Here is a 17,898-nt window from a genome sequence, read left to right as displayed (position 1 = left end):
GCATGGCTTGGTAGTAAGAGTTACTGCTTAGCAAGTTGGAACCCCTGAGTTCAGAATCCCAGTGTCTCACACACACAGAGGCTGTATAAAACCAAGCATGTGCATACTATTCTGCAGGACTATTACAAGCCTTTAAGCAGTTCATAGGCAGAAAATACCTATCATAGTGATTGGTATATGGTAGTATTTAATTTAAAAGCAGCTACTTTTTAATTTTCCTATAACCCTACTTTTTTTTCTGTTCATATCTGACCTTCCTTTCCCCATGTTTACATATATTTATTGATCCATCTTTTAATTTTTTTTTCTCAATCTCTCTTTAATTTCCCCATTCTCAATCTCTCTATTCCTTCTGAAAATTTCTGCTGCACCTGACTGCCTGCCTTTCCAGGAGCATATTTGCTTGTTCTGAATACCTCTTGGATATTGTCCTAGTACTGTTCTTGCAGTTGGTGACTAGAGCTCCCCAGAAAATAGAAGCCAGTAACCCTGTCTCTACCCAAAGGCAAGTTAGACAGTGTGTTTGGGAGTGGGCGTGGGCGAGTGGCAACTTTTGTGCAAACTAGGGAGCCAGAAGCAAGGTTAAGATTAGAAGGCCGCCGTCATGAATGTTGAGTGGAGTGATGGGGGGAGGGGGGAGGACACGGAGCAGAGATTAGAGGCACAAAGGGACAGGTATGGAAGAATCTTGCCTAAACAGGGACAAGAACTGGTCCCCCACCCCCACCCCGGGACATCCACTCACTGAATGATTGTTCTCTTCCTGCTGTAGACGCACTCGGGCTACTTCTCCAGCCTGTATCCTCATCACCAGTTCAGCCCGTTCCCGCATCATCACTCTGTAAGTATCGGCTACCACTCCTCCTCCTGCTCCTGGTCTGACTCCCTTCGTTCCTTTTGGCTTGGCGATGCCAGTTGGCAGTTTGAAAACTACCTGCTGTGTGTCTAGGCCATGCAGAGGTGACACATCTCTGGCCAGAGGCTCGATGTTCTGCAGCTACCTCTCTACTGCTAGTGTTCCACATGGCCCCGGCTGCCAGACCAGCATAGACTAGTTCGAATCACGTGCTCGTGGCCCACACCTAGCTATCCAGGAAACTGAGATCTGAGGATGGGGGTTCAAAGCCAGCCTGGGCATCTCCAACTAACCAGCAAAATGTTAGACTTGAGGTATGGCTCAAGTAGTAGAGCACTAGCCATGAATAACAACAACAACAACAAAAAGCAAGTGAGAGCCCAAAGCCAGGAGTTCAAACCCCAATACTGGAAGCTGGTGGGGGTGGGGAGAGGTTAATTAGGAGGCATTGCTGCTCAACTGTTTCTAGTGATACTCAATTGAAGTCTAGCAAATGATGTCACACTGTTCTCATAGACGATGAGGAAAAAACCTTCGGCAGTCTTGCCCAGGAGCCCTCACAGGGTTTGCTCGTGAGGTGGTTTGCCTGTCTCCTTGGGTAACTACCACAGAACCTGCAAAAGGCAGGTTCTGTTGCCTTGTAGAAACACTGACCCTGGCTTCACAGAGGGCTGAGCAGCCTTCTGTTCCGTCCCGCAGAAATGCCGCAGGCCCCAGCTTCAGGCCAATGTGTTTAGTCACTGTGTTGATTTCTGAAGTGAAGACAGGAGAAATCTTTATCAGATCTATGTATTTGGGGAAATCTTAGACCAACAGCTGTTGGTGGTCAGCACTGAGGTGCTCAGGAAGAGTTTGCCCATGGCTTTCCTGTAGTCCTGTCTAGATTCTACTTTATCCCATACCTTCACACCCACAGAGCTTTGGGCCACAGAAGAATCTCATGCACCATTTTGGCCAATTCCTTGGGTGGGAGGGGGCTTCCGCCTTGAGGTTCACGGCAGTGCTGGGTAGCTGTTGAGGACTGCAGTGGCGTATGGATGGAATGACACCTTTTATCTTGTCTCGTCCTTCCAGTATCCAGAACAGGAGGTCGTGAACCTCTTTATCCCAACCCAGGCTGTGGGGGCCATCATTGGGAAGAAAGGGGCACACATCAAACAGTTGGCTCGATTCGCTGGCGCCTCCATCAAGGTAAGGTTGTTCCTCTCAGCCCTTCATGTCCTCCCTCCTCCTGCCCGTCCAGGACAGCTCCCACACTGTCTGCACACAGAATCTCACGGGTCACTTGCAACATTTGTTTCTAAGACTTCATGCCCAGCTGCTCTCATTTTTCCACTCATTTTTCTGTTCAACTAACAACAGAATTAGAAAGCAAAAAAAAAAAAAAAAGTACCAGAACATCGTGTCCCTCTTTGAATTCACCTTTATTCTCTCTTTTCAAGAAGATACAGCAAGCTAGGTGCCTTTGGCTGATAACCTGTTCATCCTGGCTCCTCCAGAGGCTGACATAGGCAGGATTGTGTTTTGAGGCTAATCCAGGCAAAGAAATCTGTGAGACTCAATCTCACCTAATAAAACACTGGGCACAGTGGCACATGCTTGTTATACTAGCTATGTGGGAAGCTAAAATAGTGGGATTGTGGTTCATAAACACTAGACGCTTTGTGAAAAATAACTAAAGCGAAAAGGAGCCGGAAATGTAGCTCAAGTGGTAGAATACTTGCCTAGCAAACACAGAGCCCTGGGTTCAAACCCCAGTACCACCGAGAGGAGGAGGAAGAGAAAAAAATTGGATTTCGCACTTTGATATTTCCATTAGTGCCTATTTTTTTTTAAAAAAGTTTGAGTCAGATGCTGGCAGCTCACACCTGAATTCCTAGCTACTTAGGAGGCTGAGACTGCAGATTGCCATTTGAACCAGCTCTTATCTCCAGCTAACCAGCAAAAAGCCAGAGGTGGGTGTAGATAGCTCAAGTAGTAGAGCATCAGCCTTGAGCAAAACTAAAAGACAACACCCAGGCACTGAATTCAAGTGCCACTAATTTTTGTTAAAAAAAAAACCAACCTTTAAACTGTGAGAAAATAACTTGAAAAATTCTGAAGGACAGTGATAAATCATAATTGATAACCAAGCTGATGACGACATGCTGGGAGCGAACAGAGAGGCTCAGGCCACTAATGTGTGGTGGTGGCCGCCAAGCCTGCCTTCCCAGATGGTCCGAGGAGCTGATAAAGAAGCATTATTCACCCGTCTTCCACCCAGCCCAGCTATATCAGCGCTGACTCACAGGCAGAATGCTGCACACATCCCAAGCCTCGTGAAACACGCGCAGAAACACAGTTTCCATTATTACAGAAAATAATTCCCTACCCTGAGACAACCCGGAATTCCAAGCGAGAAGTCCCATGACTTGGAGAGAAAGAATGCTTACACATTCTCCCCAAGAATAGCCACAATTTCTCCCACAGCAAGTATGCTGGAGCAAAACAAAACAAAACAAAAAAAACAACTATTTTGAGTAGTACAGAAGGATTACAGTGAGACTGTGGGAAAAAAAAAATCTTTCTAAATCCTCTCTTTTTTGAGGCCTCATTTATGGCATCTGCAGGTAGAAGCCAGGCCCAGGCTGGATGCCAGTCTTCAGGTGTGTGAGGCCGTGATGGTGTGTATGAGGGCCTCTGTGCCCAGTGGCTTCTGCTGATTAGATTCCTGCCTGGGTGCTCCTGCCCCCTGGGCAGGATGAAGAAGATCATTTTCCATGTTCAGTGCTGTGATGTGAAATATTTGCCTCTAGAGCAAGATGTCCCTAGAGCCCTGCCAGGGCTCACTTACACTATACGTTCAGTAGGAGTCGCAGTGGGCTGCCCATCATCTGCCTTTCCTACAGAGCTGATAGGTTCTGAGTGCCTCACAAAATGTAATCAACATCCACTTCCGAATCCTCAGCGCCTGCTTTCCTGTGCGCTCGGCAGTCACCTCGTCTCCCAGAGTCCCATTTATTTTGAGTATAGAAAGGGCCTTTATTTGTGCCCCTGCCGGGACAAAAATGCCCTTCCAGAAAGCAGGTGGACAGCACAGCTCGCAGCAAATGCTGGGCAGTAGAGCCATCAGGAGTTGGGATGAGAATTGGGGTAAAGCAGCTCTGAGTCACCACGAGTGACCACAAAACAGATGGGTCATCACAAATCTGAACCTGCCTCCAGCCTTCCTCGGTTGGGCGGCGATAGGAAACCGTTTTTCCCATGACCCAGTCTCTTTGAGATAAGGACCAGGTTGAATGGCAGCTGCAGATTGTGATGTATTGGAGCAACTCCCACCTTTAGGCTCAGGCCTGGCCCGGTGCTCTGACCCTCAGCCTCCATCTAGTGAATGCAGAGGCCACGGCGAAGAACTGGCTGCCCATCGCCCTCAGGAAGCTCTGTGGTCAGTCACTTGGGCCTCACATTCATCTTCATGTCACAGTCACCAAGGCCAAGTTTGGGGAAAGAGGTCCCTTCTTCCAGAGCAGCAAAAGGGTCAAGACAAGAGAACAAGGCAATACCCCTGGATTTGAGACCCCAGGGCGACTAAGAGCATGCAGAGAGAAACAGTGACATGTGTGGAGGCAGCGCTGAGCAGAGGCTGAGCCTCTGGTTCAGAGACTACCCAATGCAGAAAGCAGCACAGGTGGTGAAGGTCATTCCCTTCCAGGAAAGCTCTTTCCCGAGTCTCCGCTATCAGACACGTGACCCATAACTGACGGTTTCCTCCTTCGTACTTACTCTCAGAAAGCTTAGAATGCAGTCTGTTCGCCACGGCAGGTGTCTGAAGCCTGTGAGGCTTCATGTCTCCTTGCTCATCTTGTGCATAGCCCTCTCTGACCTTTACATTCCTCAAGCTTAGCATACTTTTAAATCATTGTTGTAAGTTTAATTTTCCTATGGTTTGCTGATTGAGTTTTGTGTTTCGTCTTGTTTTGCTTTTGAGATAGGGTCTTTCTATGTTGCCAGAATGGACCTTGAACTCCTGGGCGTGGATGATCTTGCCTGGACCTTCTGAGTAGCTGGGACTTTAGGTGCCCACTTAATTTTGTATTTTTTAAGCTACTTGATAGGATTTTTCGGTGGTGGTTGTTTTGGAATAAGGCAAGATATGCAGAAACAAATAGGTAATGAGGATCAGGATCTCCAACAAAAAATTCTTGCTGTTTCCATGTCTGTGCTAGAGAAGAACTCAGGATGAGGGGAAGTGAGGGGTCAGCAGGAGCTCGCAGCTTGCCAGCCGCATCCTCCAGCTTTCACAGCGGGGAGGTTGGTCCAGCCAGAACTGGAACCAAGATGTCCTCCTCCTCCTTTGCCCAGAGGCCGTGACGAGCTAGAACACTTGCTCTGACTCAGTGGCACTCAGAGATGACTGCCTTCTGAGCTGAGAATTAGAACCAGACTGGGCCTTCCCGAAGAGAGTGACTTCCTGAGACCCCGAGTGGAGATGGCACGTTGTCAGAACAAGCCCCAAGTGCACATGCAGAACCCTGCAATCTCCACAATGCCAGCGTGCGGCCACTGCTTCGGCAGGCAGGAGGGGCTGAGCATCAGCCTTTTCTTCTTCCCTGTGAACTGCAGATTGCCCCAGCAGAAGGCCCAGATGCCAGCGAAAGGATGGTCATCATCACCGGACCACCTGAAGCCCAGTTCAAGGTCAGTGCCAAGGGGCTCGTCAGGCATGCAAGCTCCGGACTCCGGCAGCCATCTCCCAGGTGTTGAGGTTCTTCTGTGGAGGCCCACCCTCCATTTTCCTTCCTGTGCTGCTCTTCCATCTCAGCCCATTGCAGCCCCTGCTTTCCCCATTGTTCCCTCTGTGAATAGCATGCTTGCTTTTCTCTCCGTGGGAAGGTAAGCCTCCTCCCTGTGTCTGTCTGGGTGTCAGCTCTTCCAGCGCATCCCTTATCCCTCAGGCAGGAGGATGTCTGTCTCAGATTTGTGTGGTCATTACCACCCCAAGCTATGGGTACTAACGGGCTGAGGGGGAAAAGTGCAGTAGCCTACAAGGTTTTCAGTGAAGTGCTTTTTATTTTTCTTCCTCTAGGAAAATGACAACTTGATGGGCTGGGAAGGTGGCTCAGTGGTAGAGCGCTTGCCTTGCATGCCTGAGGCCCTGGGTTCGATTCCTCAGCACCACATAAGCAAAAAGAAAAAAGCCAGAAGTGGCACTGTGGCTCAAGTGGTAGAGCGCTAGCCTTGAGCTGAAGAGCTGAGGGACAGCGCCCAGGCCCAGAGTTCAGGCCCCACGACTGGACCCCCAAAGAAAAAAAAATGACAACTTGAGTTTTTTTTTTTTTTAAATATATTTTTTATTGTAAAGATACTGTACGAAGGGGTTACAGTTTACATGAGCAAGGTACAATTTGAGCTTTTTAAAAGTTGGAATCATGTATTTATAAAAGTACAATTCCACTTTTTAAGGAATATTTTAACAAATTTATTGTTACTATAAGGTGATGTACAGAGGGTGACAATTACATAAGTCAGGAAAAGAGTACATTTCTTTTTGGACAGTGTCATCCCTTCCCTCAGAGTAAAAGTGCAATTATTAACCATTAAAAATACTTAAAATTTAACCAGGAGGATACAAATAACACATTTGGAATCATCAAAAACAACAACCCTTCAGCTAGAGAATGGAAACACAGGCCAGGCGCCAGTGGCTCACGCCTGTAATCCTAGCTAGTCAGGAGGCTGAGATCTGAGGACCACAGTTCAAAGCCAGCCCGGTCAGGAAACTCAGAGACTTTCATCTCCAATAAACCACTAGAAAACTGGAAGTGGTACTGTGGCTCAAGCGGTAGAGTGCTAGCCTTGAGCTGAAGAGCTGAGGGACAGCGCCCAAGCCCAGAGTTCAAGCCCCATGGCCGACAAAAAAAAAAAAAATGGAAACACAAAATGTATATCCACACAAAGGACTATTGCTCAGCCATAAAAAGAGAAGAAATACTGACGCATGCTATAACTGGGGTAACACTGCCAAGTGAGAGAAGGCAGACACAAGGGCCATGTGGAATATGGCTCCATTTACATGACAGACACAGAGGAGGTAGGTCAGTAGAGACGGGTCAGTGGTAAAGCAGGGACTGCCAGAGAGCAGCGGTATGAAAGAGTCAGAACTAACTGCTGGATATGGTTTCTTTTGGAGGAATGGGATGGAAATGTTCCAAGTCCATAGTGGGTGGTGGTCCCACAACTGACCATTCAAATATACTTCGAAATGGTGAATTCGGTTAGCATTTATAAGGCCTTAGATTGGATCCCCAACACACACACACACACACACAACCCAACAAGCTCATATTCACATTCATTGAATCCTGCCAGTAACCCCACACCCCAATCCTTTAACAACCAAAGGACTAGCAGGAGGGAATGAAAAATTCCTGAACAAATTCAGTTGACCAAACATTTCCAGGGATGCGGAAGTAAGATGGAGTCTGGACCCTGGCCAGTACCCCCACTGGGACACAGCACACTCCGTGCACAGGTTGTAAAGTCACATGATTTGATGTGGCGGGCACAGCACCCCCTGGGCCTGGCCTGGGATGGGAGATGGGGTGTCTCCAGGCGGGCTGCTCCCTTCTGCCGCACTCAGCACCAAGTACAGTCTGCAGTTGTCTTGGTCCATAGTCTCATTTTGTTATTAGGCCCAGGGAAGGATCTTTGGGAAACTGAAAGAAGAAAACTTCTTTAACCCCAAAGAAGAGGTGAAGCTGGAAGCCCATATCCGAGTGCCGTCTTCTACAGCTGGCCGGGTGATTGGCAAAGGTGGCAAAACCGTAAGTTAGCTCTGGACTCCCTTCACTGCCTGGCTGATGCCTTGCCTGAGTTCTGAAGTTCCCGCTGCTCTTTCTCTCTCAGCATAAGCGCAGAGCCTGCGGCTCCCAGACTGGCCTGGCATCTGAGTCCCCTGAGGCAAGATCTCAAACATAGAAAGGAAATTAGCACCTCCTAGAACGGAAGGCACCGTTCCACAGTGCCAAGCCCAGCACCCAAAATCACCAGGTGCCTGTGCCCAGCACCACCCATCCCAACTTAACTTCCCGAAGATAGGCTGTTACAGCCCCCTGTATCCCACTCAGCATCTACCAGCCACTCAGCAAGCCCCGTGTCTCTGGAGCCCACGCTGAGAATGTGGGGCTCTACTTTGCTCAGACGCCTTCCGCCCTCCTCACTCACGCCCCTTCCTTCAGATCCCATTTTCTCGTTCTGTCCCTAAGCCTGGCCATGTGCTGTAGGGAAGCTAGCTCAGCAACAGGGTGGATGAGAAGGGATTTTTAAATTTTTAATTGTTATTATAAAGGTGATGTACAGAGAGGTTACAGTTGGGATTTTTTGTTGTTGTTGTTGTTGGTCCTGGGGCTTCAACTCTGGGCCTGGGCGCTGTCCCTCAGCTCTTCAGCTCAAGGCTAGTGCTCTACCACTTGAGCCACAGCATCACTTCCAGTTTTCTGAGTGGTTTACTGGAGATCAGAGTCTCACGGCCTTTCCGCCTGGCCTGGCTTTGAATCTTAGACCTCAGCCTCCTGAGTACTAGGATTACAGGTGTGAGCCATCAGCACCCAGATGATGTTTTCAATGTGAATGTGGCAGTAACACAGTGCAATTTGAACATTGCTAGTGCTGGGTGTGTAAATCAGTAGTAGATCATGTACTTAGCATTATGAGGACCCAGATTCAATCTTGAACCATCCAAGAGGGAAACAAAGAAGTACCGGAGCATTTGCTTTGGAGCCTGAAGGAAGGGACCTGTAGCAAGAGCTCTGTAGCATGAGCTGGTGAGGCGCTGACCCCAAGGCCCTCCCAGTAGAGCCTGGTGTACTTGGCAGAGTGTGTGTGTGGGGGGGGGGGAAGCAACTCAATGAGTCATGGTTAATGCAGGTAAATATAATGGCTTGGAATATAGAGTGTTCCCTCTCCTGGAGCCAGGAAGGCAGCCCACATCCCAGGCATACACTGAGTGCTCAGCAGAACTAGAAAGCAGGAGGTGGAAGAAAGCAAACAGTCCAGCAGCGAGGATGCTTCTGGGCCTTACTTGTCCTATTGGGTTATTTTAGAACTAGTCACTGAATCCTCTGCCTCCCCACGTAACTGTCATCTGTCCCCGGAACCCGTTTGCAGCGCCAGACAGCGGCTGCCAGGAGTCAGAGCAGAGGGCAAGGGGTCAGAAAGCTTAGCAGAAGGCAGGGAGTGGATTTGTACAGTGGAGATGAGGCTTTCCCATGCTTCCCAGGGAGGGCATTGTGGGTATCTGTGGAGGGGGAAGGAGAGCAACCCAGCACCAGGAGCAGCCTAAGTAAGAGCTAGCAGCAGGAGTGAGAAAATGAGTTTACTTTGGTGAGTCAGCAAGAGGTGGCCACGGTTCAGTGTCAGCAAGCGGAGAGCTCGTGCAGCAGTGCCCTCTTTTTTGTGTATTGGGGGGCGGGGATTGAATTCAGGGCCTCCTGCTCTCACTCAGCCTTGTCACTCTTGTGGATGTCTTTTCCCCAGCTGGCTTCCAACCACAGTCCTTAGATCTCAGCCTCCAGAATAGCTAAGATTGCAGGTGTGAGCCTCCATCACTGAGCTGAACAGCTTTCTTACTTGGCGTTTTGGGTGGCTGGGTGGTGGAGTGACTTGTGTTCAGAGCTGTGCAGATGAAGTGTCAGGATTGGAGCCCCAGACAGAAAAGCAATGTCCTGCGGTCAGGGCCAGCCTCCGAGGGTGTAGGGGGCAAACCTCCACTTGTGTCATGGGGCTGGGGCTGGGAAGGGCTGCGTGAAGGAAAGGAGAGATACCCCCAGCCTCCTGGCTGCTCCTGTCCCCTCCCTCCGGGGTCCACCGTGGGCAGTGGTTGGGAAGGGACCACCAGGTCCACACCGTCTCCCCTCACAGGTGAATGAACTGCAGAACTTAACCAGCGCTGAGGTCATCGTGCCTCGTGACCAGACGCCAGATGAGAATGAGGAAGTGGTCGTCAGGATTATTGGACATTTCTTCGCTAGCCAGGTACAGTGCTTGAGGAGGCCCCGGCTCCTGCCAGTCCCTTTCCCATTCTCCGCTTAGTCCCAGTTCTCTGCTAAGTGGTCATCAGGCAGCCACATCCCCACACACGGAGGACGGCCTCCCTGCTGCTCCCGACTCTTCATTTTCCCCCCAGGCATGTTAGCAGAGCCCACAGAGGGCATAAGCTGTTGAGGCAAGACCCTCCCTGAAATGGGCCAGGGCACCTCTCAGCCTCCCTGCCCAGGCCCAGGCCCAGCCACAGTCCAGACAAGCCTGCATGCCAGTGGCACAAAACGACCAGGGCTCCTCCACAGTTGCTTCTCTTCAGTCCCACAGGTAGAGTTTGGCCCAGTTCTCACAGGTGCTTCTGCGGATCAGGTTTTGGGAGAAAGTAGTCCCAGTCCTAAGCCATAGACAGGCAGGCCAGGGTCAGCTGGCTTTCCCAGCTGCCCTCCCGCCCCCCAACCCAGTGCCCTTTGAGATCCCAGTTGAGCTTCCCGCAGTCAGATCCCCTGGCCACAACCATCAGGGACCTCAGCGTAGAGAACAAACTGCCAAAGCACTGGCCGGGTAGGTGAGGGTCAGCTGATCCAGATTGTATCCAGGCTGGGCTTCTCCTTCCTTCCCTCTCCCACTGCCTGTCCCTCCACACTCATAATTCTTCCCAGCTGTCTAGAAAGGTGTGTGCAGTGGGACCAGGCCATCTGACCTCCACAGGGCCCCCAGTCGCTGTGCTGGAAGCTGCTGACCCCCCCCCATCCCTTTACCCTGCACCCAACTCCCTCGATTGGGGGGTGGGGGGAGAGAGTCAGAGTCACTGTTACTGTTACTTACTGCCAGGTAGAAGAGGTCCTGCAGTACCCATGCCCGAGTCCAGAGCCTCCCCACCTCCTTCCTGTTCTCAGAACTGGCTTGCTTCCCATCCCCTTTCTCCCTTGCTGCAGACTGCACAGCGCAAGATCAGGGAAATCGTACAACAAGTGAAGCAGCAGGAGCAGAAATACCCTCAGGGCGTGGCCTCCCAGCGCAGCAAGTGAGGCTCCCCAGGCACCAGCAAACAACGGATGAATGTAGCCCACCCAACACCTGACACACAGACCAAACACAGCCAGCAATCGGGAGCAAACCAAAGACCATCCTGAGCAATGACAAGTCTGCCAAGGCAGCCCCAGCCCACCCGGCCCTGGGAGCCCCGGGGGCTGAGGAGGGCGGGGGAGGGGGGCGAGGCCGAGTTCCCCAGCACCACCAGCCAGGCCCACCTGCTCCCCGGGCTTCCCAGCCCCCACCACCACCCACTCAGATCTCTTCCCTAACTCCCACGACGCTATCCCTTCCAGTTGAACTAATATAGGTGAACATGTTCAAAGCAAAGCAAAATTCCTACCCTTTTCTTGGTTGTGGAAAGTCAGCTCTGTACATGTGTGTACATATTAGAAGGGGAAAGGGGTTCAGACGTGGCCTGTGGGGTTCACAGGGTGCCTGCAGCATTAATATATTTTAGAAATAATATATCAGATAACTAACTCCCATTCTTACTCGATGATTAATTTTGTGTTTCTTTTGGAAAAGAAAGGCTGTTGTAGACTTGGAAGAATCAAGTCTTTCTTTGGGAGGTCTAATGGTGTAGGAAGGAGCTTCGAGGCCACCCACACAAAATTCACCCAGAGGGAAATCTTGTCGAAGGACACTCGAGGGCAGTTCGGGATCACCTGTGTCTGTCAACAGAAGGGATACCGTCTCTGGAAGCGGGGACCCTGCCCCCTCTCCAGCCCTGACCAGCTCACCCCCATTTCTCTTTGCTTCACAGGTTTTAAACTGGTTTTTTGCATACTGCTATATAATTCTGTCTCTCTCTGTTTATCTCCTTCCCTCCCGCTCTCCTGCTCCTTTCCCACCCCCATTCTTTTGAACCCCCTCCTCCCTCCCTCTCAGTTCCCTGTATCTACGCACCCCCCTCCCTCCCCAGGCAAAGCAGTGCTCTGAGTATCACATCACACAAAAGGAACAAACGTGCAACACACAAACCAGCCTCATCTTACACTTGGTTACTCAAAAGAACAAGAGTCAATGGTACTTGTCCTAGCATTTTGGAAGAGGAAAACAGGAACCCACCAAACCAACCAGCCAACCAAACAAAAATTCCATAAAGAATGTATTTTTGTCTTTTTTACATTTTGGTGTATAAGCCATTAATGTTCAAGAGAAATGATTATTTAGGGGGGGAAAAAAGAGGAAGAAAATTGCAATGTACACAAGGTTGTTGGCCCAGGGCGTTAAATTTACAGATTTTTTTTAACGAGAAAAACACACAAAAAAAAAGCTACCTCAGGTGTTTGTTTACCTCAGCACCTTGCTCTTGTGTTTCCCTTAGAGATTTTGTAAAACTGATAGTTGGAGCATTTTTTTATTTTTTTAATAAAAATGAGTTGGAAAAAAAAATCAACTGCCAGCCTAGAGAAGGCGACAGTCCAAGTGTGCAACAACTGTTCTGATTGTCTTCCGCTAGCCAAGAACCTATATGGCCTTCTTTTGGACAAACCTTGAAAATGTTTATTTTTTAAAAAATGTCAAAAACAGAGAGAGAAAATATTGGAGACATCCTGAGTTTTAAAATAGGGTATGCGCCATTAGGGCTTTTTGCGCTAAAGGATGAACATGTACTGGTTTATGTGAACAAGCCATTATTATACCACCAGACTGCAATGCCAGTTTCCTCTACTGCAAACAGTGTTCTGTGACAAAAAGAAAAAAAAAAGGAAAAAAAAAAGAAAAAAAAAAAAACAAAAATCAAATATATCCAGCTAACAAGATCCTGGCGTGTGTGTTAGTGTCTTCTTTCCTCCCTCCCCCAGAGTGTCTGTTCTGTCTAATCTGAAGGACTTGGGGACAGAACAGTCCACAGTCCCGGGAAGCCACTGAGGAGGCAACCTCTGCCCATGAACCTCTTCAGGAGAAGCTGAACTGTGTCTGTGGAACTCTGGTGTAGCCCCTGCCAGCAGCATCTGCTTCATCTGGAAGCTGGTTGGAAACAAGATGCTCAGGCCCACCTCCTCCAGACACAACTGTGGAGTGGGGGTGAGGCCCTGTGCCAGGGACTCCTGCACACACAACTAGAGGGGCGTGTCAGCTGTGCTTCACCTTAGTCAGGGAGTTATTTTTATGTGGGGCGGGGGAGGACAATGTGGTCTGCAGTTCAGGGGGAGGTACCTCACCCCTCATGGGAAGCTTTGTCTTAGGTGTTCAGGATCAGCTTGGATGGTGAGCAGGTGTACGTGCACCTGGCATGGTACCAGTGCGCTGTGAGAAGGCGAATAGTGGTTTTGTTATTTATAACCTTAGCCCCTAGACCTGTGGGGTCATCCAGAAGAGGCTACTGAAAAAGTCCGTGTATTCTTGGGGAGCTATAGTTGGGTGCGGTGGTGTGTGCTATAGTACCAGTTTCATAGGCTGAAGTGGATCACTAGGGCCCCGGAGTTGGAAGGCAGCCTGAGCAGCACAGCTTTGACTGTGAGATGGTCAGGTTAGGGTTTTGGGGAGACTCCATAGTGTAGTAGATGGTGAGCTGATGGGATTCTTTCCATATCACAGTGTTCCTCACTGACATCTTGCCCCCTCTCCTGATTTTCTCATTTCTAATCTCAGTGATGCTGATTTTGCTTTCAGTTTCTTAGTGTGTGGATGCCCAGCTGTTCTCTACTGCTACATGGTGGCATTTTGAGTTTGGACAGGGCCAGGTGCCCCTTCATGTGGTCATTAAAACAAACCCTGTACCTATGTGTCATCTCCTCTCTCCCCCACTTTAGGACTGGAAATCACCGCCCTCTCAGAGGTAAAAACAAACCATGGTTACTGAAAGCTGTTCATTCCCTGGCTGAGAGGTCTATGGCAAATGGACAGAGGAAAAACAGCCTGTCTTTAAAGGCAAACCAGCAGGCTTGCTTGTGGCTCTCAGGGGGACATGGGAGGGGAAAAGTGATAATGGACCTGCCCTTCAGACTTAACCCATGGAGGAGAATTTCAAATTTAGCCCCGAAGTGCCCGTTTTCAAAGTACTTGCCAAAGACATGCAAAAGGGCAGGAGGTACCAAGACAATGAAAGAGAAGCAAAACCAGCTGGCCTTGTCTGTTGGCAAGTTTTTCAACAACTTGCTTTCAAAGATCCCAAATGCTGGATTATTCAGCTCTGGGCTGGGCAGCACCGGCAGAGGCCACCTTCACACCCATCCCATCTCACTTCCCCATGCATTGATGGTACCCATTGAGAATGTGTCCCATAGTTTAATGGTCTCACACCTCACTAGGCTTGGCAGTTAGGCCCAAACATCTCTCTTGCCCTGTCACAGTTTACCCCAATTCTGCCCCATGCAATTCTTATCAACAAGTGGCCATTGAGTTTGGAGAGGACTGAGTTGCAGGTCGGACGAGGACCCCAGCACAGAGGGAAAACTTAATACCACAAAGAAAGGAACTGATAAAGAGGGGCCAAAGTGCCAGAGGCTCACACCTGTAATCCTAGCCGTAAGAAGGCTGAGTCCCGGAGGATCACAGTTCTGCTACCTGGGGTAAAGTGTCTGCAAGACTCCCTCTCCAATTAACCAGCAAGATGCTGGACTGGAGGCATGGTCAAGTGGTAGAGCACCAGCCCTGAGCAAAAAAAGCTGAGCAAGACTTGAGGTTCAGTTCAAGGCCTGGTACCAGAGCACGTGGACGTGCATACATCTGCACTTGCATGCGTGCGCACACACACACACACACAAGCCGAATATGGTGGTACATGTCTAATTCTAGCACCCTGGAGGTTGAATTAAGGGAATGGCAAGTTTGAGACTTGGGCTACATAGTGATCTGGAGACCACCTTGGGGCCTTGTTTCAAAAGGAAAAATAAAATGTAATGACCCATAATCTGCTTTAGTAAGTGGTCTTAAATCTTTTTGTACTATTATAAAGCTGATATGCATAGGGACTACAGATACGTAAGTCAGCTAAAGAGTAGTTATTTTTGGACAATGAGCAAGTAGTCTTAAAAAGTGTGTGTGTGCGTGCATGTGGGTACAGGGCTTAAATTCAGGACCTGGTCACTGTCACTTAGCTTTTTCCTCACAGCTGAAGCTCTACAACTTAACCTACAGCTCCACTTCTGCTTTTATGATGGTTAATTGGAAATAATAATCTCATGGACTTTACTGCCCTCAGCTTCTTCACTGCAAATTTTCTCAGGGGCATGAACCATTAAGAAAAAAAAATCACTGGTTCTACTTAATATTGCTGATGACACAATAGCTATTATTTTCTTTATCTCCTGACAGCTACTTTAGTTGGTACTGATTTAAACTCAGGGGCTCATGTTCATTCTACTTGTTTTCTCTCAGCTGGTGCTCTACTAGTCGAGCCATACCTCCAGTTTGGCTTTATGATATTAATTGGAGATGGGAGTCTTGCTTTTCTGCCAAGGCTGGGTTTGAATGTTGATCCTCTGGATCACAGCCTCCTGGGTAGTTAGGATTACAAGTGTGAACCACCAGCACCCAGCTACTTGACCACTTTTCTCATAGGCAGTTTGAATATAAAAGTTGTTCTGTCAACACATCTTTGCACTCAGAGGGACATGTCAGTGTCTAGAGAAACCATTGTCTGTAGCATGTTACTGTCAACTAAAGAATTCAGATAAGAGAGTGGCACTCCAGCTCAACACAACCCTCTCATCAAGCTTATTAAGAGCTTTCCTGAAGGGGCTGGGAAGGTGGCTCAGTGGTAGAGCGCTTGCCTTGCATGCCTGAGGTCCTGGGTTCGATTCCTCAGCACCACATAAGCAAAAAGAAAAAAAAGCCAGAAGTGGCGCTGTGGCTCAAGTGGCAGAGCGCTAGCCTTGAGCTGAAGAGCTGAGGAACAGCGCCCAGAGAGTTCAGGCCCCATGACCGGACCAAAAAAAAAAAAAAAAAGAGCTCTCCTGAAGAGTACATGTGAAGCGTTAAGTCATTCTTAAGTCATTCTAAGAAGTTTCTCGGGCTGGAGCATGATGCACAAACGCACAGTACTGTCAAAAAAAAGTCCTTCAAATACATTAACTCTAGAATCACTGTGGCAGAATCCAAGCTGCCATCCAAATAGTCCTTATCCAACCTGGACCAAATTAACTTCAGCGGGGTCTTAAATCCTCAGGTAAAATACTTTGAAGCTTGGAGAAGCAGGATTTAGTTTAGTGTAGCCCAGTCGACCTCTGGCTTTTTCTGGCTGTTCTAGTTGTCCAAGCCCAGAGCTCACTAGTCCAGTCTAGAAGGCCCACGAAAAGGATCAAAGATGCAGGAGTGGGTTCCAACCTTGGCACAATCAGCTCTTCCCTAAGACATCGCTGCATGGTCTCTGGTCTGGCCACCAGGAGGCAGAGCAGCTTCACACCATGTATCAAGACCCTAGCAAGTGTCAGAGAAAATAGCTCAACCAGGTTACCTCTGCAATCAGCAGCCAGGAATTGGAGGTGGAGATTTGAACCTACACATGTGCAATTTTTCCAGTTTACCCCGCGCTTTTATGTGCAGAACAAGTTCAGATGGTTGAAGCAGGAGAAGAATGAGAATCATGTCAGCATTTAGGTTCTGCCAGACAACCTTTTATTACATCAGAAAAGCAACACTAGGCACTAGATCTTGCAAAATATGTTTTCTGACCAACTCTAAACTTTCTGAAAATAAAAATGTATAACCACATTTGTAAGGATTTTAATGAACAAAAAAAGTTAAATACAAACTCTTATATGCAAAATAGAATTTTGTATAACTGGCAACCTCAGAGCCAAGTTCTAAGTCTTCTTCAGATTGTGGTGGGGGTGGAGTGAAAGGATGGTAATGAGTACAAAACTTAATTTCAGCTTAATATATATTAAAACAAGAACTCTGAGGAAACATAGCTTTACATTGAATAGCAACTTTTGAAATAAACAGCTCAGGACAGCTCTTGCAATTCTGAGGTTTCTATTCAACTAGACTTGGGACAAAAATGAAGATTTGGGGCTACAGTTACTTTGAATCCAGTTTCAACAGTGAGCCAGGTCAGCTTAGTTCCAGGAAGGAAATCTTCTTTTAAATGATGGTGACACTCCTGAAGGTGCATGTGTGGACAGCCAGCGTTCCTGGGCCATGTTTCCATGACAATGTGCCAATGCCATAGTATCTGGCTTCCTCAAAAGGTGACCAGACCCTGCACACAGTATTCGCATTTCTTCTGGCATTTTCAAGCCTCAAAAAAAAAAAGAAAAAAAAAAGGACCCCTAACTTCAAGTTGGCAGTAACTACTCCAGCGTTAAAGAAGTTAATAAAACTTCCTTCCTCCTTCTGCTGACATCCCTTTCGATCTTCAGCAAGGAGTGGCAGTTTGATTAACACTTCTTTCAGAAATAAATAGTTCAAATGAGTTAACTGTAAAAGAGCAATGGCAAATGGCCACTGCTCTATGTTTGCAAATGAATGAGAAAAAGAATATAACTGAACAAACACACAGGAAAAAACAATTCATAGAATAAGTCTTGCTTTTCCCACATTCATAGGGAAATAACTCTTTAAAACAAATAAAAAACGTCAATTAGGTTTGTTCTTGTGTGGGTTGAGCAGTCCACGGCTCTGAGCAGGCGCAGCCTTGCAGAGAGGGTTGCAAGCAGCTCCTCTACCCTGTCGGGACTCGGGGCGAGGGCCTTCATGCACTTTTGACAGCTCAGTACCTGTGCGGACAGAAATGAGGTGGGACACTTTAACCCACGAGGCATGAGGTATATGGAAATGTCCATGGAAGAACCACCAGCAGCAAGAGGACCAGGCAGGGCACTGTCACAGCAACTGCTGATGGAGGATCTCCCACACCATCTTCTTCCGGAAGAGAGGCATCTGGTGCTGTGAGAATCCAACAACAGAATATTATACACTGATGTGCATATTGCCACAATCCTGATGTAAATAAAGTAGGATGCCAATGCCCTGTATGTCGGCATTGACATTTTCATACTGTGGTATGAAACAAAGCATGGGGGTTTTGTGTGCTGTCT

At 48.4% G+C, this 17,898-nt stretch overlaps 2 protein-coding genes across 2 annotated transcripts in view; one reads left to right on the top strand and one right to left on the bottom strand.

Annotated features, from left to right (window-relative positions):
* Positions 1-11,077, top strand: part of Igf2bp2 (insulin-like growth factor 2 mRNA binding protein 2) — a 65,062-nt gene extending 53,985 nt beyond the window's left edge. The window contains exons 10-15 of the mRNA XM_013034764.1: positions 773-841; positions 1,931-2,047; positions 5,459-5,533; positions 7,528-7,659; positions 9,755-9,868; positions 10,810-11,077. Of these exons, the coding sequence (XP_012890218.1) occupies positions 773-841; positions 1,931-2,047; positions 5,459-5,533; positions 7,528-7,659; positions 9,755-9,868; positions 10,810-10,902 (600 nt within the window). The 3' untranslated portion in view covers positions 10,903-11,077. The remainder of the gene's footprint in view (positions 1-772; positions 842-1,930; positions 2,048-5,458; positions 5,534-7,527; positions 7,660-9,754; positions 9,869-10,809) is intronic.
* Positions 11,078-16,566: 5,489 nt separating this feature from the next.
* Positions 16,567-17,898, bottom strand: part of Senp2 (SUMO1/sentrin/SMT3 specific peptidase 2) — a 46,170-nt gene continuing 44,838 nt past the window's right edge. The window contains 1 exon segment of the mRNA XM_013034795.1: positions 16,567-17,746. Within this exon segment, the coding sequence (XP_012890249.1) occupies positions 17,684-17,746 (63 nt within the window). The 3' untranslated portion in view covers positions 16,567-17,683.

This window comes from Dipodomys ordii, unplaced genomic scaffold (genome assembly GCF_000151885.1).
Source record: "Dipodomys ordii isolate 6190 unplaced genomic scaffold, Dord_2.0 Scaffold196, whole genome shotgun sequence".
Lineage (NCBI taxonomy): Eukaryota > Metazoa > Chordata > Mammalia > Rodentia > Heteromyidae > Dipodomys > Dipodomys ordii.
Note: the sequence above shows the minus strand (reverse complement) of the source record. Positions and strands in the feature narration are given on the sequence as shown.